Genomic DNA, 24878 nt, shown 5'->3' with positions numbered 1-24878 from the left:
GGATGACACTTCATAGCTTCATTATGATTTATTCCTCTATGTTAGACACGAGCAAAAAGCAGCGGGCAATCTATGGTATTTTCCGCCAAATGCAGAAGGAGGAAGATATTTTCTCCCCCCCCACCCAATACAAAGTGCGACACGCCTAACTCATTCATTTCCGACAGGAAATTTACAACTGCTTGTAAATATGGTCGGCGGAGGTGACCTCAAGGACGTTCTTCTCACGCTCCTTGGCGGCGTAGGTGACCTTGCCGTGGTCAAGGACAATGGCGTAACGGTAAGTACGGCCCTCCTCATCAGCCCAGCCGATGCTCTTGGAGAACTTGGCCTCGGGGTCGGAGAGGAACAGAATGTCATCACCGGTAACACCGTTGGCCTTGCCCCAGGCGCTCATGACGTAGGCATCGTTGTAAGCCAGGACGGCGACAACATCGACGCCCTTCTTGCGGAGCTCGGGGAGCTTGGCAATGTACTCGGGGACGTGGTTGGCGGAGCAGACAGGGGTGAAGGCACCTGTAAGGGAGAATGGCGGTCAGTATTGTTGAGGTTATGATATCAAAACGGGTAGAAGAGGCGGTGACGAACCGGGAAGAGCGAAGAGGATGACCTTCTTGTCAGCCCACTCCTTGGAGGCGTTGTAGTTAATGGGAATACCACAAGAAGTGATGGAGGCAGAGTCCTCGGCCCAGGGGATGTAACTGTAAAGGACAATTGGTTAATGTTTATGTTCGGCTTTGGATACAAGAATGAGGAGGGGCAGATAAGGGCATAGTTAGGGTGCAATACATACGAGAACTTAACATCCTCGGGGAAGCTGTCACCGGCCTTGATAGTCATGATTATGGATGGAATTGATGTGAAGGGAGGTTTAAGAGAAGAGAGTGATGAAGATTACAAGATTAGGAAGAAAGCAATATAAGGTTGCCAGGGGAAAAGGCGGTTTTAATATTCCGGGTTCCGGCGCTTACACATATCGGCCCATCGGGATCCTCGATATGACGAATTGGTGGGACAAATTAGGCCACGGATAAGACCATCGGTAGCCAGAATGATACAGAAACAAATGGATTAGCAAGATCGACCGAACGAGAACTAAGCCCCACCTTTATCAGAGGGGTAATATATTGGTGCCTTGGTGCCTAGATGAGACATCGACACGAGTCACATGATATATGACTAATCGACGCAGCTAACTAACTACCAGAGCAGCTTTTAAAGATAGTTGAAGCTGAATTCATGGTTATTGATTATCACAAGATAAAGCACAACCCAGAGTAAGTTGATATAAGTCTAGAAACTTCTACCGGCATCCGATCCTTCATAATCTTCTGATGTATCAAATACTGGGATCAGCTAAGATCATTACCCTAGAAGTGGGCACGTGCGTCACGCCCCCCACTTTCCATCATCCATTTTTCCACTACCTTGTTCTATTACTATGGCTCCCAACGAACACCAGATATCTCTGGCCATCTCTGACTTAAAATCAGGCCAAATATCTTCTGTAAAGGCAGCAGCTATCGCATATGGTGTCTCAAGATCTACCCTTACACGTCGAATGAATGGCTCACTTTCTCGTCGCGATGCCCACTCAAATCAACAAAGACTATCTCCAGGCCAAGAGGAATTCCTAGTTAAATGGATTCTTGAGCGGGATTCCCAAGGATTTCCTCCTTCGCATGCTTGCGCGCGTGAGATGGCTGCTCGCATTCTACGTTCTAATGGCGATAATGAACCTCTTGGGAAGGCATGGCTACCAAAGTTTATTCAGCGAAACCCACGCGTCAATTCCTGTATAGGTAGACGTATCGATGTGTCTAGAATCCATGGGACACAGCCTGCAGCAATTCAAGAGTTTTATGAGCTATTTGCAAAGACTAAAGAGTAATATTCTATACTACCAGATAACATTTTGAATATGGACGAGCGTGGAATCGCTCTTAGTCTGTACGAATTCCCAAGTCCTTTCAGCATCTGGGAAGAAGCATACTTATGTTAAGTCATCAGAGAGCCGGGAATAGGTATCGATTATCGAGACGATTAGTGTCGGAACATGGATATTGGCAATACCACAGCTCGGAACGGAACAAGCAGACCCCAAGTCACAGGGGAATCACTATATTAGCAACTCGAGTAGCTAGGTGAATCGAACACATTTCACACCACCTTGCACAATGTGTATACTAAGAATCTAAGACGACCTATTCCCTTCTCTAATGTATATAGTGCAACGTGTGAACCCTGTCTTTTCAAAGTAGTTGATCGACAATTAGCCCTACTAGTAAAACGATTGGCCCACTCATTATCTTCAAAGGCAAAAACCTATAGACTTTATGGTTTCAAACCGACACCCCAAACTGATTTTATACTATATCAGAGAATGGCTGGACATCAAACTCAACTAGTATTGAATGGCTAAGGACAATCTTTTTGCCTGAAACAGCTACACTCGATCAGCATGACTCTCGACGGCCATGGTAGCCATATCAGTAGCTATCAATTTCTATGGACTTATAAGCAAAATAATGTCGAATGAGTGTTTTTACCTGCTCATAGTAGCCATATTCTATAGCCACTTGACCTAGGCACATTTTCGTCTAGCAAGGCCAGATATCGGAATCAAATCAATGAACTACCTTATATCGACGATGCTGCACCAATAAAAGGTCCGATTCGTGGAATCCTACTCTAAAGCTAGAAAACAAATTTTCAGACCTTTAGTTCTTCAAAGTGGATGGAAAGCTGCTGGTTTATTTCTATAGGATCCATATAAAGGCATTAATTCGTCCTAGCTTAGAATCCAGCACGATTCTAAGTGATCTTTAATAAACCTAAAGCTATCGACTTATTCAAAAGTTTCAAGAAATTCTTGATAAACAGTAAAAGTTGACTTAGGATTAAAGGACGGCTCTTGAGAAAGCAGCCAAGGGTACTGGACTTTTTACTACGAGACAGGCAACTGATGGAGCTCTGATTTCAAAGCTTAGTTCACAGGTTGAGACCCTTCAGAATAGGAAGAAGAATAGGAGGACCATGTAAACTTAAATACACTATTTGCAGACATAGAGAAGATCAAAGCTGCGCAGCTTGAAGCTAAAGCTTTAGCTGAGCGTCAAAGACAGAAGGAGCTTGAAAAAGAAGCAAAAAAGCATCAGATAAAATAGCTATTTTAGCTTTACGGGATATGATTTTAGAATTAACCTAACGTATGCAGGGTTGATAGTTTCGGGTTTTTCAAAAATGGATTCATTTTACTAGGGTGTCCACTTCTAGGGGAATGATCTTAGTCTGAAACCGGATAGAAGTGTGCTGTACTCAGCATCATCATCAGTTGTGTGTCTATTTACCAGAATATAAATACACAGTTCCCCTCAACCTCCTTTTCAACTCTGTCTTCAGTGCAGTGTACTCATCGTTTGTACGAAGAACAGCGTCCCTATTCTCAATCGCCCTACGCAGAAGATATGCCAGACACTCACCCAAGCTACCCCATGTAGAACACTTATAAACCTGTGGCGCCCCATCAATTCCTTTAGATTGTAAAAGCGAGAAACTAACCTCATCTGACATTCCATGAAGCTGAGCAAACTCAACAGGGACAGTTGGCAAGCCGGCAGCAACACGATATTCGTGGAGCTGGTGGGCAGCCATGACACTCGCCCTATTGTGACTGCATAGAAGCAGGTCCAAAGATGGGAAGGGAATGCTAATGCCAAACTCTCCAATATTATGCCTGAGTGCGCCTTGAGCGATGTCGTTGTAGGCAGTATCGGTCTCCTCCTTCGTGTCGTGGATCAGGGATCGATTGTCAGAAGCTATGTATGCACCTCGAACGAGTTTGAGTCCTAGAGTGAACCCTTCTTTCTGGGCAGCAACCAGATGCGATGCTAATGTATCCGATGTACTCTTCAAATATGCTTGGTAGGTATTATAGACAACGGCAAATCCATCTCGGTTATACTGCTGCATAAGCTCCAAGGTGATTCGCATAATCCCCCATTGAAAGTGCTGAGACTCAGCATCAACTAGCAAGCGCACATTGCGATCTTTACATTTGTTGCAAATCTCTTTTAATGCCACCAGCATCTGTTTCGGTGGCATCTGTACTGCTGCGAAGGCTTCGGTGACAGTAGGACCAGCCCCAGTCAATCTGTAACAAGTTAGATGTGATTTTTGACGAAACGAAATGCCTGAAGATCTTACTTTACAGCGAGATAATCCCCATCTTCTAGTTGTTCAATAGTTTCCAATGTGCCTTTCCGCCATGAATCGATATTATCGCAATGAACTGCTTGAGAGGATGACAGTCCATTATCATTTTCAGCATCCAAAATCGTAGGACCTTCCTTAGTGCTGGTTCGACGGTCAAACACAGTTTCTTTGGCATAAGTCATAATCACACCGCGAAACCCCATGTCCTTGAGTTGGCGGATAGTGGCCTTGACTTCAGTGCCATTCTCGCCAGCGCAGAACTGATTATAGAATGTATTCTTTAAAATACTGTGGAGAATTGGATTACGGTCCACATTGAACAAGAATCCTCGATCTGGCTTGGAGAGGATGGAAATGGCCCATAGAGAAGAGTCCAGAAGAAAAGGCTTTGAAGAGATGGTGGCAATCAAAAGTGATCTCAGAAGAACACTGGCTGGCAGGGTAGCAAGGGGAGGTGTAAGAACGGCAGGAGTAGTATCATTTGCAGACACTGTGATCGTGGATATGAATCGTCGATCCACTGGTACTCTCCAAGTGCTTTTTGGAAGAGTACTGCGTCTTGCGACGAGTAGACCAATACGGGCTGTCTTATCAACGTAAGTGATCATTGCTCACGACTCATCTGATTACTGTTTATTAATCCTCATCCTGAGAAACTAGGTACTTTCTCTTTTATTTAAGGTGAGCTGATGATTTTACCCCGCACGACTAGCATCCCCTGCGCTATCAAGATCCAATCCTGCATCTTATGTACATATGTAGAGGCTTTAATTACCCATTCCTTGGCTTTCTACTTTCGTTTTGTGCTCAGTGCTTGCCGCTTTTGGTCACAGCCTACTGAGCCTTTATCCGGACTAAAATTCACTCGCTGAGCCTGAATCTGGGCGCCCTTATTAAAGCGGCGGTAGCTAGCTGATTTAGAAAAGCCCACTGGGGGAAGGAAATCTGCTACAAATAATGTGCCTAAGTAAAACAAGATCGGGGCCTGGGCCCGTGTCCGACAAGGCCAACACTATGATGAGGTCCAATTGTGAGACTTCCGTGGTATAACATACATTAGAACTAATAACTTACACCAATGGCATTATAGCTTGACCTAGAGGTACCAGGTAGATCCTGATAAGACTTTTTTCATTAGCGTATGGCAACCAGGAAGGCATCCAAACGTGGGTCTTGCAGCAGTCAGATCAGCCCATTTATGAATTTAGGCTATTACAAGTTACACGTCTTAGAATGAGGGGAAATTATTGTTGTTTTCAAGGTAATTGACGAGTCAAATAGCTCAGATTGTGAAATCCAGAAAAAACAAGTCACAGAACTTGGGATATCTTCCTAGCAGGTAAGTAGTTTCATGTTATAAGGATTGGAAAGAAATCGTTAATTAGGGCTACTTAAACTAAGAAAAACCCTTGGAAGACGATGCATGTGGGCAAACTAGGAGTTGAAAAATACTAGGAGTCTTTCCAAGATTATTTATCGTATTGATACTACCTAGTTAGCTTAAATTGAAGACCAAAATCACACGACCAGACGCAAATCTCAGCGACTACTAGGATAACTATATCCTGTCTGCTAGAGAACTACTCTTTGATAATCGAGGGCTTGTAAAGCGACGGAGAACATCCGAGCTACCAGTGATCTACATGCTATTTGCTCAATCCTGTGTATCATTAACATGCGACTTTGTTTCCATTAGACATGCCACTATCACATCTTTACGTAAGGCACATCTAATATGACCACGAACGCCCGACTCTTCCATAAACATCAAGCCACCAACCGTGCAACCCCCAGATTATGCTACTTGATCCTTGAGTAAAGTCGGATGACCTCCATTCTAGAGCATTGTGGTTGTACCAAGCATAGACTGAAATATCATTGTATGTGGCAAGTCACGGAGGATACCGATGACAGCAAAGAATGCGGGAGTGGGGCATGTTGCAACAGTCGTATCACACATAATCTTCGGATCAATACCGTGCGACCAATCTGAAGATGGATCTGATATTTCAATTGTCGGCAGAGATTGGGAGACCTGGGCGGCAATATATGGAAGTATGCGCACTACCCATGCACGTCTTTGATCATCTTCAGCCAACCATTTGATTAAGATCGTGCGATTAGAGCATGAAGATCAATTCTATGCCGATCTGACAATTGTATGAGCCCGAAGCCTGCAGCATCATGACAACGGCTTGCTAAATAGTATCTTTGATTTGTTAGAGAGCAATATTAGCCTGGAAAACCCCTCTGTTTGCACTGCATTTTTATCAGACAGGATTATTACATTGTGTATCGGACGTAGCACTGGATAACGCTGTAGAAACACTAAGAAGTTTCCAGGAAATGGTGGAGAGGCATTTACTAGTCAAGCTTCATGTTGTTCCTATCAAAGGAGGAGATGATGTCCGCCAGGTTTACCAGCAGCTGATACATGAGCCTTTGATGATTATGCCAATCTAGTCAACGCTCTGACTGCAGTATTATATGCAGCACAGGCTGTAGGAGTATGATTCTGTCTTAGTGAAAAGGATGCAGTTGATAAGATTCTCTACAAAATAACACTAGCTGGTCGCAAATTTGTTGGCATCCGCACAAAAAATGATCAACCTCATCACTCCAAGCTATTGATAGTCGCAGCTGGAGCAGGAGCTGGGTGCTTAGCTCTACGAGTCGGTCAGCAGGTGACGGCCAAATCATGGTCAATCGCCTATAATCAGCTCACTAGCGATGAAGTATCCGTCCTACATGGAGTTCCAGTCACTCAAGCCCGAAATCTGAATCTCTTTTTCGAACCAGATCTCAAGACCGGAATGTCTCATGCGCCTTAATAATTGGCAGATAGTGCTTCCTTACAGAAAAGGATGAAAAACGACTAAGAAAGCTACCCCAGACTCTGTCATTTTTGACAATCGGCCTCTTCTCAAAAATGCTCTTTGTTGGTTTGCAGATACAAGGACTCAGAATTCATTGTTGATTATGCTACAAATACTGAGTCTTCTCTCATTTTGTTTTCGGGTGGTCGGCCCATGGTTTTAAAAAAAATCAATTATAGGGTCTTGAATCAAGGAGCTTCTTGAGGCTTCAGTAATTCAGCAGTCTATTGTACGATGGAGATGGAAGTCTCCGAAACTAGGAAAGCAGAATTGGGGAGATGATGTGAGTTGGTACATTGGAGACACATCGGAGCTCTCTACTATTCTACAGCCCAAGTTGAGGCTATTATTCGGATTGATTATCTATGTATAATCCTTATTCCTCTAGAATTTAGTACAATGAAACTTTGAAATCAAATAAAAAATTACCACATCCCTCTTTATCACCAAAGCCCTTGTCTCGGTGAGTTTATAAATATCAACAGATAGCCCTTATAGCTCTTCTCAGGCTCGCTGCTGGTGTGAAACAAGATTTATACAAAATTCCACCTAGGCAGGGTCTTTATATATTATTTAATTATTCTAAGGTTATCAAAGCTTAAACCAACCCCAGAACCTTCCAAGGTTGGAACAGAGCTAAGACAATTAAACTTTTCTATTCCCAGGTGAGTGAATCAACAATTACTTAAGCAGCTATAGCTAAGATATTGCAAAATATATAGTCTTTATTATTCGAAAAGCATGTGTACACTGAAAATCCTCCATTTTACTGGACGAGGAAGCTGTGGTCATATATTCATCGCAGACGTTGAGCGGTGCCTCCAGAGTCAGCAGTGTATAAAAACAAAAACAAGATTAGTTATACTAGGTTCAGAAACATACCGCAGTCTTGTCAGTTGGTTCACAGCAGGGCATTGCAGGGTGGCAGGTAAATGTCCCTCACGTCAAGGGGAATAGTCCATGCCTATTGACTATATCTACAGAGGTAGATATTGGCTGAGGGGGACCTTGGGAGAGCCTAGAGGTCTGGGATTCTTAAGGCCACGCTTTAACTATAGAATTCACCAAGCCTTAATTTTATCAGCAGCTGTCAGATCTCTCAACTAAATGGTGAATCTGGAACAGTTTCGTCTACTTTGTTGACTGTTTGACAGACCCAGCAAGATGTAAAGAATCTATTTTTTTTCGCTGAAGGCGTAAGAAAAATTATATAAATCCGTAGTATCTGGTGTATGACGTCGAGCTTCCATTGGACAAGAAGCAAACATGATAAGCCAGCCATATATTCCCCTCATTTGCTAGTAAATCACCTCTGATACTTTTTATGATGGCAGGGAATAAATCACGAATCGCGAAGAGGTCTCTCAATGCGTACGTAAACAATAAGAACTGGGCATAGAGCATCTATTCAAGTATACAATCCCTACTCACCTCATTCTGGCACAGGTGCACTCGGTGTCGCAGGCATAAGATTAAGAGTACAGGATTGTGACCATGCCAGGATTGCAACAAACGAAGACTGGCTTATGTTTTTGATGATCGAGATAAAAAGTTTTTTGTAACTGAAGGGTATTTATGACCTCTGGAAACCGTGTCCGCGTAGTTTGACTAAAGTTGCTGACGCAATTCAGATAATTTGAAGAACTAGAACAGAAGCTGGCGAGTCTACAAAAGAACAATAGGTTTTATCCCATTTCTTTTAGTATAGAACATGTCAAAGACACATCTTCGGGTTAGTTGCATTTTCACTATCTCTGTTCTGTACTGACTGCTCTCCCAGACGCCCATAATGATGCACCTGAAGTAACCAGGCCTCCTCAGGAGAAAATTAGAAATTCTTAATTTCAACCTAAGCTAGAAGAGCCGGATTCAGGGTTGAAACCCCTATTATCCACTGGTCCACCAGCATTCATGTCAGCTAGAAATAGGCGAAGGTGTACGTCGAAAGCTATCTTCTCTCAAAGTCAGAACGAAACTAAGTTTGCACTCTTACAGTTTATTTAGGAACATCATCCGACTGGTCCTTTACTCTTCGGGTGCTGAGCTTGACACATGAGCATGTATATCAAGAACCACTTCCTACCGAAGCTCTGCTGTTCGATGGCGCTACATATGATCTCGAATGGGATGGCCAACCATCTTTACACAGCACCGAGTCCCCAGTGATACCATGCCATGTATCTCATCAGTACTGTGAAATTTCGCTGTGGGCAACTCTACCATCTCTTTGATGATGATGAATGTGTGCACAATGTCAACGAATTGTACTCTCAACTAAGGCCGAATCCCACTTCTGGTTTATGGTATATCCATTTTCTCATGATGGCTTTTGGTAAGGGATTTGTTCAGCAAAAGCCTCGGGGAAAAAACTCCAGGGCCGCATATTTTGTCAAAGCCGTACAGCTGCTGCCAAATAAGATCTTTCTCTATCAAGAGCCCATTGAGTCAACGGAGATCTTGTGCTGTATTTCACTTTGCCTGCAAGCCTTGAATTATCGCTCACCTGCACACAACTATGTAAGGTGCCATGCCTATCTCCGCGATCCCTTGGTGTATTTGTTACTTACCCGTTGACTTGCTAGATCGGACAGGCTATGAGAATGGCAATAGCCAAAGGCATGCATACTCAAATGCTAACCGAGTACCTGGAAGAGAAATCGGTTCAGCGTTGACGCAGAGTATGGTGGACTGTATACATTCTAGATCGTGGAATGACCTCCTTGATAGGCTTGACTCAGTCCCTTAGTGATGAGTATGTGGATACGCTGCTCCCCACATCATCAGGCTCAATACATCGGATGGCGGGCGTTAAAATGCATATCAAGCTCTATCGAATGATTGCGAAAATCAATAGTAGCAGTTCCCGCGAAAAGATAGTCACCATGATAACTCTCCTGATTCAAGCGGTTTACGCATTTGATGGTAGGCTTAACAGGATATTTATTAATTGCACAAAATCAGCTCTTGCAAACATAGCCAGTATGGCAGACGAGCTTCGAGATAAACTCCTACTGCAACTGGATTAGTCTGGAAATGGGAGCTCAATGCCATCTGCATATCTCCATCTTCTCTACCATGGATGCATATTCCTTGCCACACTTTTCTGTTTTTTGAAACTTAGACTAGAGAGCTATTTAGATGCCTTGAAGACATCGCGGAGCGGCCGAGACTTGATCCAGATATGCATAGATTCCTCGCACCAGATAATCGGTATTATGAGTAATCTTCAATCTGAAGGCCTTCTGGAAACTTTTCTCCCCGATTCCGTCTTAGTATCAACCGTAGTTCTTCTCATGGGACCGGCGATTGATTCTAAATGGACATACCCATCGTAGTTAGAAAAGGCCTACGCGATTTTTGGAGATATGGTCGAGAGTCGGAATTTGATTGCCAAATTCCGACGATCGGAGCTACAACTATTAGGGGAGCTGGCTGTTGAGCTGTGTTCTCCCATGTCCACACCGGTATTCCCATACGAGAGCCCGCCACAAATGTCATTGGCCGGTTCCTTCCCTCCATCGGTGTATGCACTTGATTAAAGTATGGTTTCTGAGCCTGGTATAGCTGTGACAATTCAGGAGGAATGAAACTTTAGTTCTGGATTGAGTGCGGCGCAGATAATGGCCGTGGCAGACTCCATTGAGAGTATTGATACGGATGTCGAATGCGATGATTGAGCATGGTATATGGTAAAAATATGACACCTTCAGAAAAGCTCTCGTTTGTAATCAAAAGCTCCCATCAGATCCGAGAACCGGCGGGTGCCTCAGAATTGGCTTAGTGAATTCATCATAAGGTTATGTTAATTGGAATGAATGAAGGAGTGATTTGAAACTTGAAAGCGGTAAGTAAGCGGCAGAATAATATTGGTTACATAATTGTGGAAATCAACAGCATAGAGTAACCAGTCATACTAAAAGGCGCATAGAGCTTAAAAAAGGTAATGGAGCATAATATAATTTACATTGGAATCTGGAAGCTAGAGGTCGGCACGGTTTTACGGATACGAATAAAATCTCTACGGTTACGGTTACGAATAAATGCCCTCTATCCGTACGGATATCCGTAATATCCGTAGCTTATATCGCGTGTCTAGAACCACCTGCAGTTCTAATATATATTTCCACATCTATAGGGTTATAAATCTCATGTAATTCTCAAGTAAAAGAAATTTCAATTAGGAATCAATATTATATATATTTCTTAACAAAACTAACTCTCTCATAATCTTACTGTTCAGAGATTGTCGACGAACACCCAGGATATCCCTTACAGAACTGAAAAGTCTTTGTCGGAACATGGATATTGCAATCATGCAATACCATAAACCCGGAACGGAACAAACAGACCCCCGAGTCACGGGGGAACAACTATATTAGGAACTCAAGTAGCTACATGAATCGAACACATTTCACACCACTTTGCACAACGTATATACTAAGAACCTAGGACGAACCATACCCTTTTCCAGTATATATAGTGCAACGTGTGAACCCTGTCCTTTCAACGTAGTTGATCGACAGTCTTTCAACTGAAACCTCAGCTGCTGGAATACCAAGGTAGTCCCTTGCAACTGCTGCCATCCTGGGGTATTGATCCTTATGAGCGTTCCACCATGAAAGTAGCCATTTAGAGTCATCTTGGTCTTCTATTAATCCTTCTACTTGAATAGGAGGTTCATCAAAATAGCGATCAATATCAGAATCCCGAGATATTTCTTGAGAATGTACTTTTTGTAGAAGACGAGCTCTCATACCTGGTCGAGCAGGAGGATCCATAGTTCTAGAAGTAGAACTAGAGATGGAGGTAGCTAAAGGAGGATATTTCTTATGAAGAAAGACCTTAATGCTCTGAATGATTCCTTGGATAACCCCATCTTCAAGCTCTTGTTCTAAAAGAGCAAATTTGACACATGGATCAAGAGCAAGAGCTATATAATAGATATCTTGTATATCCATAAGATCATAGTATTTTCTATACTTTTGCATTACAACCAAGACAGTAGAAGAGATATCAGGACTAAGCTCTGTAAAGTCGCCTTCAAAAGAAGCTGCTTCTATAAGGAGGTCATGCAATTCATAGTAAATAGGAATTACTAGACTTATATGAGGTTGCCGCTGAGAGATAAGTTGGGTAAACTCATAGAATCTTGAAAAAACCATGGCAAGATCACGAAGATTAGACCAATCGTCATTTGAAAATGGTATCAGCTGATTCTGAACATTATTCCAATGTTTAATCTGCTCTTAAGCAAGGATAGCATCTTGAATCATAAGATATGTCGAGTTCCAACGTGTCTCGATATCATACCTAGAACTATAAGTATATATAAGAAAGAGAGAAAGGAATCTTGCTTACCGAATGAGCTTATCAGGTAATTCAAGTGTCTGACAAATGATTTGCCACTGCTGCTGTCTTTGAGGACTTCCAGATACCTACAGGGCTAAGATTTGTACACGAGCTAGCGCAGAATGCCTAGCTGGTAGGCTCTTATAGTCCTTTAGGATACCACAGGCATCTAAAGAAGATTGATAATCGCCAGATTTCAACTCTGATAGAATCTTTTGGACAATGAGATTTATAATATGCGTCAGGCATCTAATATAGCTATCAAGACCTATCTTAAGTGAGTTTAGATAATTAAAGAGAGAGAAAGAGAGAGAGAGAGAGCTTACCCTAAAGATAAGATTTGCTGGAATGCTGTAGACTGAAGAGCAGTGAAAGGGATATTCTCCAAGACTATCCATCGAATCAAATTCTCCTCTAATACCTCTAACATAGATTGACTAGTTTTTGTCCGAAATATAGAAACAATAGATGCTTGCTGAGTTACTGATGATATCATTGATCCATGTTTTTTCATCAGATGCGTTTTCATATTAGAAGTTGATATATCTCTCTGGGAATCCAAGATCTTCCATTCTCCACAATGAATACATATAATCTCTCGGTCCTGTAACGGCCATTTACCCCGTTTAGGATGCCAGAACTTCCCTGGAAGATTGCGGATTATAAATTGACTCCAAAGGGCTTGGTTTTTGGATTTTGGTGTCTTGGGCAAAGAAGAGTCTAAAGGAGTAGACACTATAGAAGAGGTTGTTTCAGGGAGTTGACTCGTTGAATCATTCGGAGATAGATTCATCCTCATCTTCATCTTTATCTAATGGGGAGTGATAATGTGGTTGCTTTTTGATACAGTCACTAGGATCAGCTTCCTCATCACTACCATCATTTAGAACAAGGTAATCCTGTCGTGGAGCGCGTTTAGGGCGTGGTAAGAGACTCATTCTATCAATGAATGAATAACTATTTAGATATCAAATTAGGGACTTCGGATGATAAGTTTCTATCGTAGTATCGTATGATTTATTTAGGCGGTGGCATAATATCACGAATATCCGTAATCCGTATCCGTAACCGTATAAATTCTACGGTTACGGTTACGGATAGAAGCTCTCGACTATGGTTACGGATACGAATAATCCAAAATCTTATGGATATGTATCCGTGCCGACCTCTACTGGAAGCGTCCTTTAAAGCTTGAAATAAAGCATAGAGACTTCAATAACAATATGAGTTACGCACCCTTTTCGGCTATGCCAGATAGTTATTATGAACAACGCTACTTCTATCCTCCGCAGTCTAATCTTTATGCTCGTTGACCAGCAGCCATCACTCATCCCCCATATACGGCGCTTCTATGATAAGACCGGGAAGCAGGTCTTTGAAGATATTAATGCATGGGCGGCTTTGTCAGAGATTCTCATCAGTATCTTCAAGGACACGCTGTTACAGAACACTTGTACCTATATGATCATTGATGCTCGGCATATCCTCACATCAAGTGGATCGTTTCCAGCCGTAACTGGCCGGTCATCGAAGAGGCCCTTGACGCTACCCAAAAAATAACTCTCATGCTGGAATTGAATGGGTCGTCCGTTGCTAAGGCTGTCGCTAGATTCATTGATAACAAGGTTGGGAGACTTACAGAAAAGAAGAGGTATAATGACGAGACCCGCGATGCTGTCTCCCAATAATTGCTGTCAAACGCGCATGGTACCTTCCTCTGGGTGGCCTTAGTTTGCGAGAAACTAGCCGATGTGCCAAAGACGCTTGCTAAAAGCAAGGTCAAATAGTTTCCTCCCGGCCTTGATAAGCTTTATAAGTGAAATAAGTGAATGCTGGACCAACTTAGTGCTTTAGATGACTCTAGACTTTATAAGTCCATTCTCAGTGTTGTCACGACCGTTTACCAGCCGATTACGTTAGATGAATTGGCGAGTTGCATCGATATATCCGACGAATTTGATGACTTTGATTTAATATAGATTATCAGGCTCTGTGGTTCTTTTCTAACACTCCGAGAACGCACAATCCTGCTAATTCATCATTCTGCTAAAGACTTTCTGGTTCGAGAAGCAGCCCATGAGATCTTTTCTGATGGATAACTCCAAGTACATTATTCCATGTCTGCAATACTATTGGAAGCCCTTTCAACACTACAACCTGATGTCTATAGCCTAATTCACCCCGGGTATTCAATCGTTAAAGTGACACAGCCAAATCCAGACCCGCTAGCCGCATTACGATACGCGTGTGTCTACTGGGTTGACCATCTTAGCGATTGTTGGCCCAGCGAAAGCACGAAGAAAGACGCCTATGACCCTATTGAAAGTTTCTTACGTAATGACTACCTACACTGGCTTGAGGCTCTGAGCTTGTTAAGAATCCTATCAAAGGGAATAGCCGCAATACCACAGCTCAAGAGCTTGCTACTACAGGTCTGTTTTTACTAGCTGGTGTAACTAAAAAATCATTCGAACATTTTAATAAATTTTAGGTAGCAAACGAGTCTGAAGAGATCTTATAGCTGATCGATAGAGTACAGGATGAATGTCGATTTGTTCTGTACCATAAAGTGGCGATTGAGAGTCACCCACTTCAAGTATACACTTCAGGACTAATTTTCAGTACGACTGGGAGTACGACAAGGATTCAATTTCAGGCACAAGAACCGAAATGGATGATTAAAAAGCCAATAATAGATAAGAACTGGAGCGCATGTCTACAGACCCTTGAGGGACATCGTACAGACGTTTCATCCGTAGCTTTCTCTCGTGATTCCAAGCTCATCGTTTCGGCTACATGGGATAAAATTGTCAAGGTGTGGGATACCAGCAGTGGCCAATGCATACAGACCTTTGATCAAGAGCTCATCGTTTCGAGTAACCATTCTCTTTCACTCGCTATATCCATGATTAAAAGTTCTTCGCATTCCCTTCAAATGATAAAATTGTCAAGGTGTAGGATATCGGCAGTGGGAAATGCCTGCAGGTTCTTAGAGGCCATAGTGAATTAGTTATCTGGGTCGCTTATTCTCATAATTCAAAGTTTCTCGCGTCGACTTCAAATGATGGAACCGTAAAGGTATGGGATACTGGCCCTATCAGTGGCAGGTGCATATATACCCTGAACGGTCATGACCAGTATTCCTTGGTCGCTTTCTCCCATGATTCTAAGCTTCTCGCCTCCGTTTCATACGATGGAATCGTCAAGGTATGGGATCTCAGTAGCGGCCAGTGCCTACAGACTCTTGGATGCTATAGCAAAGAAAACAGTCGTTCGGTCGCTTTCTCCCCTGATTTCAAGCTTCTCGCCATAACTTCATATGATCAAACTGTCAAGGTGTGGGATACTAACAGTGGTCAGTGCCTACATACCCTTAAGGGATATACTAAAGATATCTGTTTTGTCTCTTTCTCGCATGATTCCAAGACTCTCGCCTCGGCTTCAAGTGATGAGACTATTAAATTGTGGGAGATAGGCGGCAGTCAAGACCTTCAGACCGTCAAGGGCCATGACCATATATGTCTCTTGGTCATTTTCTCGTATGATTCTAAGCTCATCGCTTCAGCTTCATTTGATAGAATCGTCAAGTTATGGGATAGCAGCAGCGGTCGGTGCACAAAGGCGCTCGAAGGCTTCAATAACTCCATTAAATCGATCGCTTTCTCCCGGGATTCAAAGCTTCTTGCACTGGCTTTGTGGGATAGAACTGTGAAAGTATACAATGCCAGCAACGGCCAATGTCTACAGACCTTTGATGGTCATAGTCATCCGTGTACCTCGTGTACCTCCGTCACTTTCCCCTATGATTCTAAGATCATCGCCTCTACTTCACAAGATAGAACCGTCAAGGTGTGGGATACTAACAGCGGCCAATGCTTACATATCCTAATGGGTCATCTTATGGAGATTTATTCAGTCACTTTCCCACATGATTCTAAACTCCTTGCCTCCGCCTCATGGGACAAAACAGTGAAGATATGGGATGCTAGCAGTGGCCAGTGCCTAAAATCTCTTGAGGGCCACAATAAAATCGTTACCTCGGTCGCTTTCTCTCATAATTCCCAGTTACTCGCCTCGGTTTCAGGTGATAAAACCATAAAAGTATAGGATACCAGTAAGGGTCAATGCCTACAAACACTGAAGGGCCATAGTCACATATGTATCTCGGTCGCTTTCTCCCATGATTCAAAGCTCATCGCCTCCGCTTCACAAGATAAAACCGTCAAGGCGTGGGATACCCGCAGCAGCCAGTGCTTATGGACCATTCACGTTGGTGGGTTTGTTCAGTTCGACCTATTTGACAGAGTCAAACCCTATCTTGATATTTGTAACGATGAAGCGTCGCGTGCAGAATATGGTATAAGTTCCGATGGGTCATGGATCACTTTTAACTCGGAGAACCTGCTATGGTTACCACCGGAATATCGACCAAATGATTTTGCCGTATCACAGTCGACAATATGTATTGGCTGTCAGTCGGGTCGAGTGCTACCAGTTACATTTGATTTCTCTATGCTATTAAAATTCCTTGCTGGGCACTGAACATGGAACATTCTCACATCTTTGAATTCATAGTAACCCTATGTTTTTCCCCTCCCTACTTTAGCCCCACTAGTAGAAAAAATAGATGGATCTTCTCCCGCCATTATTTGCAAGCATTATGCAGATTGAATTTTGTAAACCATGAAGTCTGACTAGGGAGACGTGGCAGGAGGCTGCAGAACTTTATAATGTTCTATGATGGCTGACTTGGATGTCTAAGTTATCACGAGGAGTAGCCCTAAGTCATTTAGTCTAGACTCAACTGACAAGCCTAATCCTGGAAATTCTGATCTAAGTGGATTAATCAAAGTGAGGCAGTTAGGTGAGTACGTAGGCCTATTGTCTATTTAAAAGGTATCCATGAATCTAGTTTAAAAAGGGGCTGCGGAGGCTGTGGATCATAACCTTGGAAGATAACAGCCACATTACCCCATCCGGCATCCTTCGATGTGTATCTTTTCTGATCCGTCGCATGCAAGATCCTGACCCACTGAAAGGATTGATCAATATTTGTATAGAGTCTGGACTCGCTAACCGACTTCACGGTATCCGTAATTGACATCATGGATGTTTAAAAATAAGATCGCGTGTCATCGGTTCCACTTCTGACTTCTTACTCCGTACTCCGAGTGGGGTAGGTAGCTTTACGTACCGCTTTTTCCATGCCAGGTGGGGCTTTCCTATTTCAGGTGCCGCCGCTTTTATGAGGGCGCTCAGGGTCAGACTCAGTAAATTTCAGTCTAGGCTCAAGCTCACGGAGCTCATGATCATCACGTGACAGATTAGTGATGTCCAATAAGCACTTAGTGACGGTGGGGCCAGAAAGAATGACGAAGAGTGTATCAAGCCGATTTCGAGAATGACTGTACATACGACTATACACTGTACTAACGACTATCCCCTGTGCTAATGCAACTCCCTCCCAAATCACTTATGGAGAAAATAGTTCATTGCCACATAATGTATAAGTGTTTCGCTACCTAAGTAAAGGCTAATTTCCTACAAACTCTGATTATAATAACCTCTATGCCAGTCTTGCCTTGACATCACGCTACCCGTAACTTGAGACTAATCAGGATTAGGCGATCAGAAAGATTTTCTGTTCCTCAGGGGATCCCGTTGACCCCGAACTCCGCATGACCGATGGCTTATCAAGACGGCACGGGGTTTTTTACCCATCCCACCAAATACGACCCTACCATCCCAATTGACTACCATAAACAACGCCATATCGACCCTATCAGCACAAATTCGACCACAACCGACAGAGAGTAACCAAGCTCTAGCAGATACTAGACTCCAAAAGCACCCGCCCAACCAAAATCCTCCACGCCACGAGCCAACTCGACCCAACTCCATGCAAGTATTCGCTGGAATATACGACCTCACCGACTTCCCCGAAAGTCCTAAAGCCTTCGACAAAGCAGCCATACTACCAAATGGTAAAAAGAACTGGGCCGTCTTCCATAACCATTAGCAACGAGCTAGTCAATAGCAACATGCATTCTCCGGTTCGTTATAGCAAAGTCCCGTAAAACAGGGCATAACTATAGTATATGCCCTGGTCGTGTTATGTAGTCTTTTTTATGGTGTTTTTATGGTTAAATATGGAATTGGAATTGATGCATTATTTGAAAATTTGATCGAGTAACCGGAGTATCCGGAAACACGTTATACATTCCTTGTGATGAAGTTTGCGGGGGAAGAGGGTGGCTTCACCACTAGGCAACTTAATACAACACGATTCTAACCTCTTATTGGACTGAATCTGCATGCGTAAGTAACCTGGCTACTATAGTCCTGGCCTAGTTGACGCAAGTAGATATTACTGGTCCCTGGGAGCTTGGGACCTTTAAAGCTTGTCCGATGCCACATCTCTATCTAAAGCTACGTGATCCAATCTTTGAAAAATATACTCGCCCTCTTAGCATCATAATAGATGTTTGTGGGGATTAAGCTAGAAGGAGGCTGTGCATTCAGCTGCCCGCGTTCTGTATACAAGTGATCTTGCAACATTGTTTCTCTTCCTCGGTACCCAAGGCGGGATAGTTGGACGTAGTATAGCTTGAAATGATCTGCCAGAAATTCAAAAACGCGCTTCCAGAGCCCTTGTATCTCATTTTTGACTTCGGTGGATAATGAAGGGATCCAACTACTAATGTTATCAGTTAGAGGTTGTCGGTTTACAGGGATCTCAATGCACTATTACTACTAAGTTGATACGTGTAGTAATTTGTGCGCTAAGATGTGTGTTCATTCTAAGTTCCCGCGATGGAATTGGATATGCTCCGATTCCACTGGTTCCATTCACTTCCCGAGTCCATTCACTGCAGTAAACTAGATTCCATTGATTCCAACAGAGGTCCTAGATCTGGTGCTGATGTTATCCCATCAACTAAACTAACTAACACCAGACTAAGTCGTTTAAATATTGGAGCTGCTGTCTGTACAAATTCTTTGAAGCTATTCACTGTCACCTCGATCGAATGAAGATGAAGCTCCTCTAGCTGGGAAAACAGAATTCTGTGAGAGAGATCCTTGGAGTAGAGAGAAATTAATTCCACCATAGGACTCCATTTGGTAAAAGTCAGGCTCTTGAGTGTCGGTGCAACTGTGATCAGAGCATTAAGAAGACGTTGAAGGTGTCTTCGTTAAGCGTTTCTTGTTCCTCATCTTTAAGACGAATACATAGATATAGTCCTCAGATTTTTTAATCTAGGTGGTAGCTTTCCTGACTACTACTCTGATTTTGACTTAACCACTTGTAGATGACACCCTGCATCAGAGAGTATATCGTAGTATTGCACTGTACAGTATAGATAAACAAACGAAAAGGGTAAAGGTCCCGGGCTTTTAGCGTAGAACCTGTAACTCTTCGACCCTCGACCCCCGCTTTTCCAGTTAAAAAAAAACCACTAACAAGATTATGCCAAAGTGCTCACAGCAAGCTGACAATGGTTTTGGTATATCACGGCAATGTCTCTCAATTCATATTGTTCGAGCAAGCAATACTTGGCCTTGTTCCTGCGGTTGCATTTCTCCTCTGCGATTGCAAATCCTAGTTAAGAGAGACATATGCACTCAACCTCATAAAATTAATTTTGTAAAGCTAGTAAGCAATTCCAGCTTCTTGCAGAGTCAGTGATGTAATGTCGATTTCCAGATAAATGCTTTGGTTCTCGCCTCGATTCAACTTGCCTTGCTCATCGGTTGCGCAAAGAAAACTCACACAAATCTGCCAGTGGCATCAAGTGCACTCAATATGGTAGTAGCAATGGAAATTGCGGTCTTGTCGTGGTTGGAAGATGAGCGATCGGTTAGACCATCATCACTCCTTGCCTTATACCTTCTCTCCACGTTGCCTCTTGATATTTTACAGTGGGTTGTCCCCGGGAATTCCGTTTCAAATCTTCTCGCATTGATTTTTACTGCAAAATCAGCAATGGTGATTTTCGAAAGTCAGGGAAAGCAGAAGCACCTTATTGGTTCGAATCAAGATCTTCCACCAGAGTCAACGAGTGGAATTGTCAATCGATCGTTCATGTGGTGGCTGAACCGTCTGTTTTTACGGGGATTTCAGTCTTCACTTACGACTGAGGATCTTGATCTTCTCGATAAGCGCCTATAGTCCGCAGAAACGGCGCAAACGGCGCAAAAGGCATTGAAAGCTCGGGCTCTACGCTAGCGTCCTGAGCGCCGCTTCGAATTCCCATGGCAAATGGTCCGAGCTTTCAAGTGCTCAATTACTCTAACAGTACTTTCACGACTACTTTTAGTTGGATTTACCTTCTCACAGCCCTTCCTGATCACATCTATTCTCAACTGGCTTGATCAGTCACAAGCGGGCAATAAAGGTTACGGCCTCATCAGCGCCACAGGCATGATATATTTGGGATTGGCACTCTCACAAGTTATGTATGACCAGATGCTTTATCGGTTTGTGACAATGTTTCGAGGGGCAGCATCCTTGATGATCTACGACCATGCCTTACGCATCCCTGATGGTGCTCTCGGAGATCGTTCTACGACGATTACTTTGATGACTACCGATATTGACCAGATCATCAATTGTTTAATCAGTTTGAATGAGTTCTGGGTGAGGCTAATTGAAGTGGCCATAGGTATTGCGCTACTCGCGCATCGTATGGGCTGGGTTTGCCTGGTGCCATTAATAGTCGTTTTCAGTATGGTTCATAATTCAATCTCAATTCTCCTGTGACTGCAATTTACTGAGATCTTATAGTATCGAGTGGAGGAACCATTTACATTTCGAAGCATATAGGATCACACTAGAAAATATGGGTGAATGCTGTGCAGCATCGCATAGCGATCACCCGTTCTATGCTAAACTCTATTCAAACAGTGAAAGCGACAGGGTTAGGGGAAACATTTTTTCAGCTCGTACAGAGTAAAAGAGTCCAAAAACTCATCAAATGGCCAAATACCGATGGAGTGTGGTCTGGAAGAACATGGTCCAGAATCTGCCGTGGGCCTTAGCACCAGCATTGACCTTCGTCGTCTATGCTGCTGAAGGAAAGGACCTGGACATTGCTAAGGCTTTCAGCAGTATGTCAATAATCACCCTCCTGACTAATCCTGCTTCTAAGTTTTTAAGCACAATTCCCTCCATAGCGGCTGCGACAGGATCATTTGATAGGATACAAGCTTTCCTTCTACTGAAAGCCAGTCCTCAACATATGAAGGAGGGTTTTGTTCACTGCAACCAGTTGAAATTTGATACACTACCTCAAATTGTCGAAGCACAATACCTGACTTTCAAGGGCTCACCAGACATTCAAAAACCTGTTATCTCCATGGAGTGTCTCGGGATTCGCCCATCTTCGTCAGCAAAAACTGTTTTAAAAGATATCAATTTAGAAGTCCCTCTTGGGTCACTGGTTATTATCCGAGGGCAAGCTGGATCCGGCAAATCGACTCTGCTTCGGGCTATACTTGGCCAAGCTTTCTGTGAGACAGGCTTCATGAAAACTACCATTCGAAACCCAGCCTTCTGTGCGCAAACACCATGGGTTCCAAGTGGCACTATCCGTGATGCAGTTTGTGGAGCCTTTTCATCGGGCCCATTAAATGAGGGCGCATTCGACAAAAAGTGGTACGCGACTTTTCTTCACGCCTGTGATCTTAATTCAGACCTACAAACTCTTCGTGAGGGAGATGCTACACAAATTGCACACGGATCCAGCTATATGCTCAGTAGTGGCCAAATACATCGCATTGCTCTTGCTCGAGCAATATACGCTCGCAGGAAACTTTTGCTATTGGACGACATATTCAGTGCACTGGACAGGAAAACCAGGACTACTATCACATCGCGTCTTTTCGGGACCGGTGGACCGCTCCGCAAAGCAGATTTGACTGTAGTCCTAGTGACACATGAGAGTAAGATCACCTCAAATACTTTTTTTCGCTATTAAGTGGCTAACCCCTTGCAGTGGAGCAGCTATTTTGTGCGGATCAGAGCTATGTTCTTTCGGATAGAGGTATTTGCCAGGAAGAGCTCTACACAGGTAATCACACAGGTAATGTTTACCAAGCTGACCCCGTGGAAGCCGCAGGATCGAATGCACCCCAAGAGCTACCGATTGAAGATAAAGCCACCATGATCTCCAAGGCGAATAAGATCGATGATCTTAGGAGGGCATCAGGTGACTTTGCTGTCTATAAGTATTATCTGCGCTACGTCGGCTGGACGAACGCTATAATATTTATCTTCTTCGTGATCATGAATGTCTTTTCCAGCACATTTAGTCATACATGGACTCTTAGTTGTACCGCTCTAGATCTATCTGTGAATAGCTGACATTAATCTCTTTTTCAGAATTTGGCTTAAACAATGGGCTAGCCATGGCGGAGCCAACAATCTTTTTTACACTACTGTGTATATTTTTCTGGCAATTTGCAATACCGTTGGAAACGGTGGCTATGTTTGGTGAGGCACTTTGTTCAATTGATAATAACTGGATGACGAGTTGCTGACAACATGATAGGGCTATACTGATTTTAATCTCGCCCTCAACAGCGCGGTATCTTCACTACGTCATACTCAAGACTGTTCTGAGGTACATTCGATTTCTTTTTGTCACATCAATCAACTACTGACATCTGAAGGGCAACGCCTCAATTTTTAGCCACCACTGACATCGGGTCGATACTAAACCGATTCAGCCAGGATATGACCCTGATAGAAAGCGATCTGCCTGTGGGTGTCTTAATCACGGTCTCAAGTAAGACTCCCGCTATTCTAGTCGGCCCCTATACAAAGCTTATAGCTATTATGGCTCGCAAGTTATCGATATTGTTGCTGATAAGTCCAGATCTATTTGCATCAATTGCCAGTGCTGCACTAATTGCGACCGGATCAAAATATATGGCAATATCAGTACCTTTCCTGATCATTGCCGTCTTTCTATTACAGCACATCTATCTGAAGATATCACGACAACTTCGACTACTGGAGCTAGAAAGTCGAAGTCCCTTGTACTCCCATCTTCTTGATACTCTTGAGGGTCTTGCTACAATTCAAGCATTTGGCTGGGAAACAGAATTTCGAATCGTCAATTCCGCGCTTTTGGACGTTACCCAGTGCACATACTATACGCTTCATTGCATTCAGCGCTGGCTCACGTTAGTTTTGAATCTAATTTTCGCTGCAGAAGCAGTCATTGTCGTCAGCTTAGCAGTGTCATTAAGAAATACTACAAGTGTAGGATTGCTCGGAGTATCGCTTAACAGTATTCTTGGTATGTCTTTCTTATGGCGCTTCATTCTGCTGATACCGCTCATTTGTGATAATCAAATAATCCGTCCCGCTAACTCATCTCCACGAAGCATTGGTAGTAGTCTTTCGTCTCTTATATCAGGTTGGGCGCAATTGGAGATATGACTTGGCTCAATTTTGCGCGTCAAAGATTTTGAACTCACAGTACCACGTGAAATTTCAGCTGAGAAAGATCTACCAGTTGACTGGCCGGCTCAGGGGTCTATTAAGATCTCAGGGGTTGATGCACAGTATAAATATGTCACTTACAAGACCCATATAGTTATGAACTATAGAATTACTAACAGACGATGAATAGCTCTGAAGGAGCAGTATTGAGCAACATCTCCTTGAAATGCTTGCCGGGTCAGAAAATTGGTATCTGCGGGCGTACTGGGAGGTAAATTTCATCCTTCATAAACTTACTACTTGGGCTATTATTGCAAACTATGGCTGACTTTCTACTTGTTCAGAATAGTGGAAAGAGCTCTTTACTGTTGACATTGCTTGGCATGCTCAATGTGACATGCAGCTCAATTTTGATCGACAATGTTGATCTCGCCACTATTTCCCCTGACAGAATTCGAGAAAAAATAGTCACTATTCCACAAACACCACTCATTATGGTTGGCTGCACAGTGAGGTTCAATCTAGATCCCACCGAAAAGATCTCCGACACAGACATCATCGCGGCTCTCGAATGTGTTGGAATCTGACATGGTGTACTACTCGAAAGGGGCGGGTTAAGCGTCGAAATAAATGACACTCTATCGCTGTCTCGAGGAGAACAGCAATTGCTACAATTTGCTCGGGCTTTATCGAAGATACAAGCAACGAATGCTCGGATCTTGTTGATCGATGAAGGCACCAGCAGCGTTGATGCGGAAACTGATGCTCGTGTGAAAGACCTTCTGCAACAGGATCAGTTTCGTGCTTGCACGGTCCTTACATTTGCACATCGTGTCCACGGTCTTTTGAACTATGATGTAATTGTTGGTCTCGATGGAAAGATCGTAGAGATGGATGAGCCCATGGTCCTAAGTAATCGGAAAGACAGCATCTTTAACAGCCTTCTCAGCAGTTCTTAATGAGTGTTCCTGGAATATAGATCAGAGATC

At 43.2% G+C, this 24878-nt stretch overlaps 13 protein-coding genes across 13 annotated transcripts; 10 read left to right on the top strand and 3 right to left on the bottom strand.

Moving 5' to 3' along the window:
- Positions 1-172: 172 nt before the first annotated feature.
- Positions 173-840, bottom strand: N7495_007509 (peroxiredoxin family protein; the record flags this gene model as incomplete). The annotated part of the gene is made up of 3 exons (XM_057210160.1): positions 173-516; positions 589-701; positions 794-840. The coding sequence occupies 3 exons, from the start codon at positions 838-840 to the stop codon at positions 173-175; spliced, it is 504 nt and encodes a 167-aa protein (XP_057059703.1).
- A 601-nt stretch (positions 841-1441) lies between these two features.
- N7495_007508 (uncharacterized protein) lies at positions 1442-1891 on the top strand (the record flags this gene model as incomplete). The annotated part of the gene is made up of 1 exon (XM_057210159.1): positions 1442-1891. One exon carries the CDS (start codon positions 1442-1444, stop codon positions 1889-1891), a length of 450 nt encoding a protein of 149 aa, XP_057059702.1.
- A 1451-nt stretch (positions 1892-3342) lies between these two features.
- Positions 3343-4823, bottom strand: N7495_007507 (uncharacterized protein; the record flags this gene model as incomplete). The annotated part of the gene is made up of 2 exons (XM_057210158.1): positions 3343-4153; positions 4207-4823. The coding sequence occupies 2 exons, from the start codon at positions 4821-4823 to the stop codon at positions 3343-3345; spliced, it is 1428 nt and encodes a 475-aa protein (XP_057059701.1).
- A 1449-nt stretch (positions 4824-6272) lies between these two features.
- Positions 6273-7046, top strand: N7495_007506 (FAD dependent oxidoreductase; the record flags this gene model as incomplete). Its single annotated transcript, XM_057210157.1, is given in 4 exon segments — positions 6273-6291; positions 6310-6374; positions 6439-6677; positions 6740-7046. 4 exon segments carry the CDS (start codon positions 6273-6275, stop codon positions 7044-7046), a joined length of 630 nt encoding a protein of 209 aa, XP_057059700.1.
- A 98-nt stretch (positions 7047-7144) lies between these two features.
- On the top strand, positions 7145-7464 carry N7495_007505 (FAD dependent oxidoreductase; the record flags this gene model as incomplete). Its single annotated transcript, XM_057210156.1, has 3 exons — positions 7145-7157; positions 7180-7247; positions 7285-7464. 3 exons carry the CDS (start codon positions 7145-7147, stop codon positions 7462-7464), a joined length of 261 nt encoding a protein of 86 aa, XP_057059699.1.
- Positions 7465-8418: 954 nt separating this feature from the next.
- On the top strand, positions 8419-8653 carry N7495_007504 (uncharacterized protein; the record flags this gene model as incomplete). The annotated part of the gene is made up of 2 exons (XM_057210155.1): positions 8419-8462; positions 8491-8653. The coding sequence occupies 2 exons, from the start codon at positions 8419-8421 to the stop codon at positions 8651-8653; spliced, it is 207 nt and encodes a 68-aa protein (XP_057059698.1).
- Positions 8654-9002: 349 nt separating this feature from the next.
- Positions 9003-9665, top strand: N7495_007503 (uncharacterized protein; the record flags this gene model as incomplete). The annotated part of the gene is made up of 3 exons (XM_057210154.1): positions 9003-9054; positions 9087-9246; positions 9281-9665. 3 exons carry the CDS (start codon positions 9003-9005, stop codon positions 9663-9665), a joined length of 597 nt encoding a protein of 198 aa, XP_057059697.1.
- Positions 9666-9691: 26 nt separating this feature from the next.
- N7495_007502 (uncharacterized protein) lies at positions 9692-10117 on the top strand (the record flags this gene model as incomplete). Its single annotated transcript, XM_057210153.1, has 2 exons — positions 9692-9758; positions 9795-10117. 2 exons carry the CDS (start codon positions 9692-9694, stop codon positions 10115-10117), a joined length of 390 nt encoding a protein of 129 aa, XP_057059696.1.
- Positions 10118-10456: 339 nt separating this feature from the next.
- On the top strand, positions 10457-10768 carry N7495_007501 (uncharacterized protein; the record flags this gene model as incomplete). Its single annotated transcript, XM_057210152.1, has 2 exons — positions 10457-10614; positions 10687-10768. 2 exons carry the CDS (start codon positions 10457-10459, stop codon positions 10766-10768), a joined length of 240 nt encoding a protein of 79 aa, XP_057059695.1.
- Positions 10769-14269: 3501 nt separating this feature from the next.
- Positions 14270-14539, top strand: N7495_007500 (uncharacterized protein; the record flags this gene model as incomplete). Its single annotated transcript, XM_057210151.1, has 2 exons — positions 14270-14355; positions 14428-14539. The coding sequence occupies 2 exons, from the start codon at positions 14270-14272 to the stop codon at positions 14537-14539; spliced, it is 198 nt and encodes a 65-aa protein (XP_057059694.1).
- Positions 14540-14557: 18 nt separating this feature from the next.
- Positions 14558-16982, top strand: N7495_007499 (WD40 repeat domain-containing protein; the record flags this gene model as incomplete). The annotated part of the gene is made up of 3 exons (XM_057210150.1): positions 14558-14872; positions 15426-16438; positions 16592-16982. 3 exons carry the CDS (start codon positions 14558-14560, stop codon positions 16980-16982), a joined length of 1719 nt encoding a protein of 572 aa, XP_057059693.1.
- Positions 16983-20474: 3492 nt separating this feature from the next.
- Positions 20475-20695, bottom strand: N7495_007498 (uncharacterized protein; the record flags this gene model as incomplete). The annotated part of the gene is made up of 2 exons (XM_057210149.1): positions 20475-20541; positions 20574-20695. The coding sequence occupies 2 exons, from the start codon at positions 20693-20695 to the stop codon at positions 20475-20477; spliced, it is 189 nt and encodes a 62-aa protein (XP_057059692.1).
- A 720-nt stretch (positions 20696-21415) lies between these two features.
- Positions 21416-24848, top strand: N7495_007497 (P-loop containing nucleoside triphosphate hydrolase protein; the record flags this gene model as incomplete). The annotated part of the gene is made up of 5 exons (XM_057210148.1): positions 21416-22369; positions 22462-22683; positions 23233-23684; positions 24239-24403; positions 24509-24848. The coding sequence occupies 5 exons, from the start codon at positions 21416-21418 to the stop codon at positions 24846-24848; spliced, it is 2133 nt and encodes a 710-aa protein (XP_057059691.1).
- Positions 24849-24878: the final 30 nt, after the last annotated feature.

This window comes from Penicillium taxi (genome assembly GCF_028828555.1).
Source record: "Penicillium taxi strain IBT 34144 chromosome Unknown utg000005l_segment0_segment0, whole genome shotgun sequence".
NCBI classification, from domain to species: domain Eukaryota; kingdom Fungi; phylum Ascomycota; class Eurotiomycetes; order Eurotiales; family Aspergillaceae; genus Penicillium; species Penicillium taxi.
Note: the sequence above shows the minus strand (reverse complement) of the source record. Positions and strands in the feature narration are given on the sequence as shown.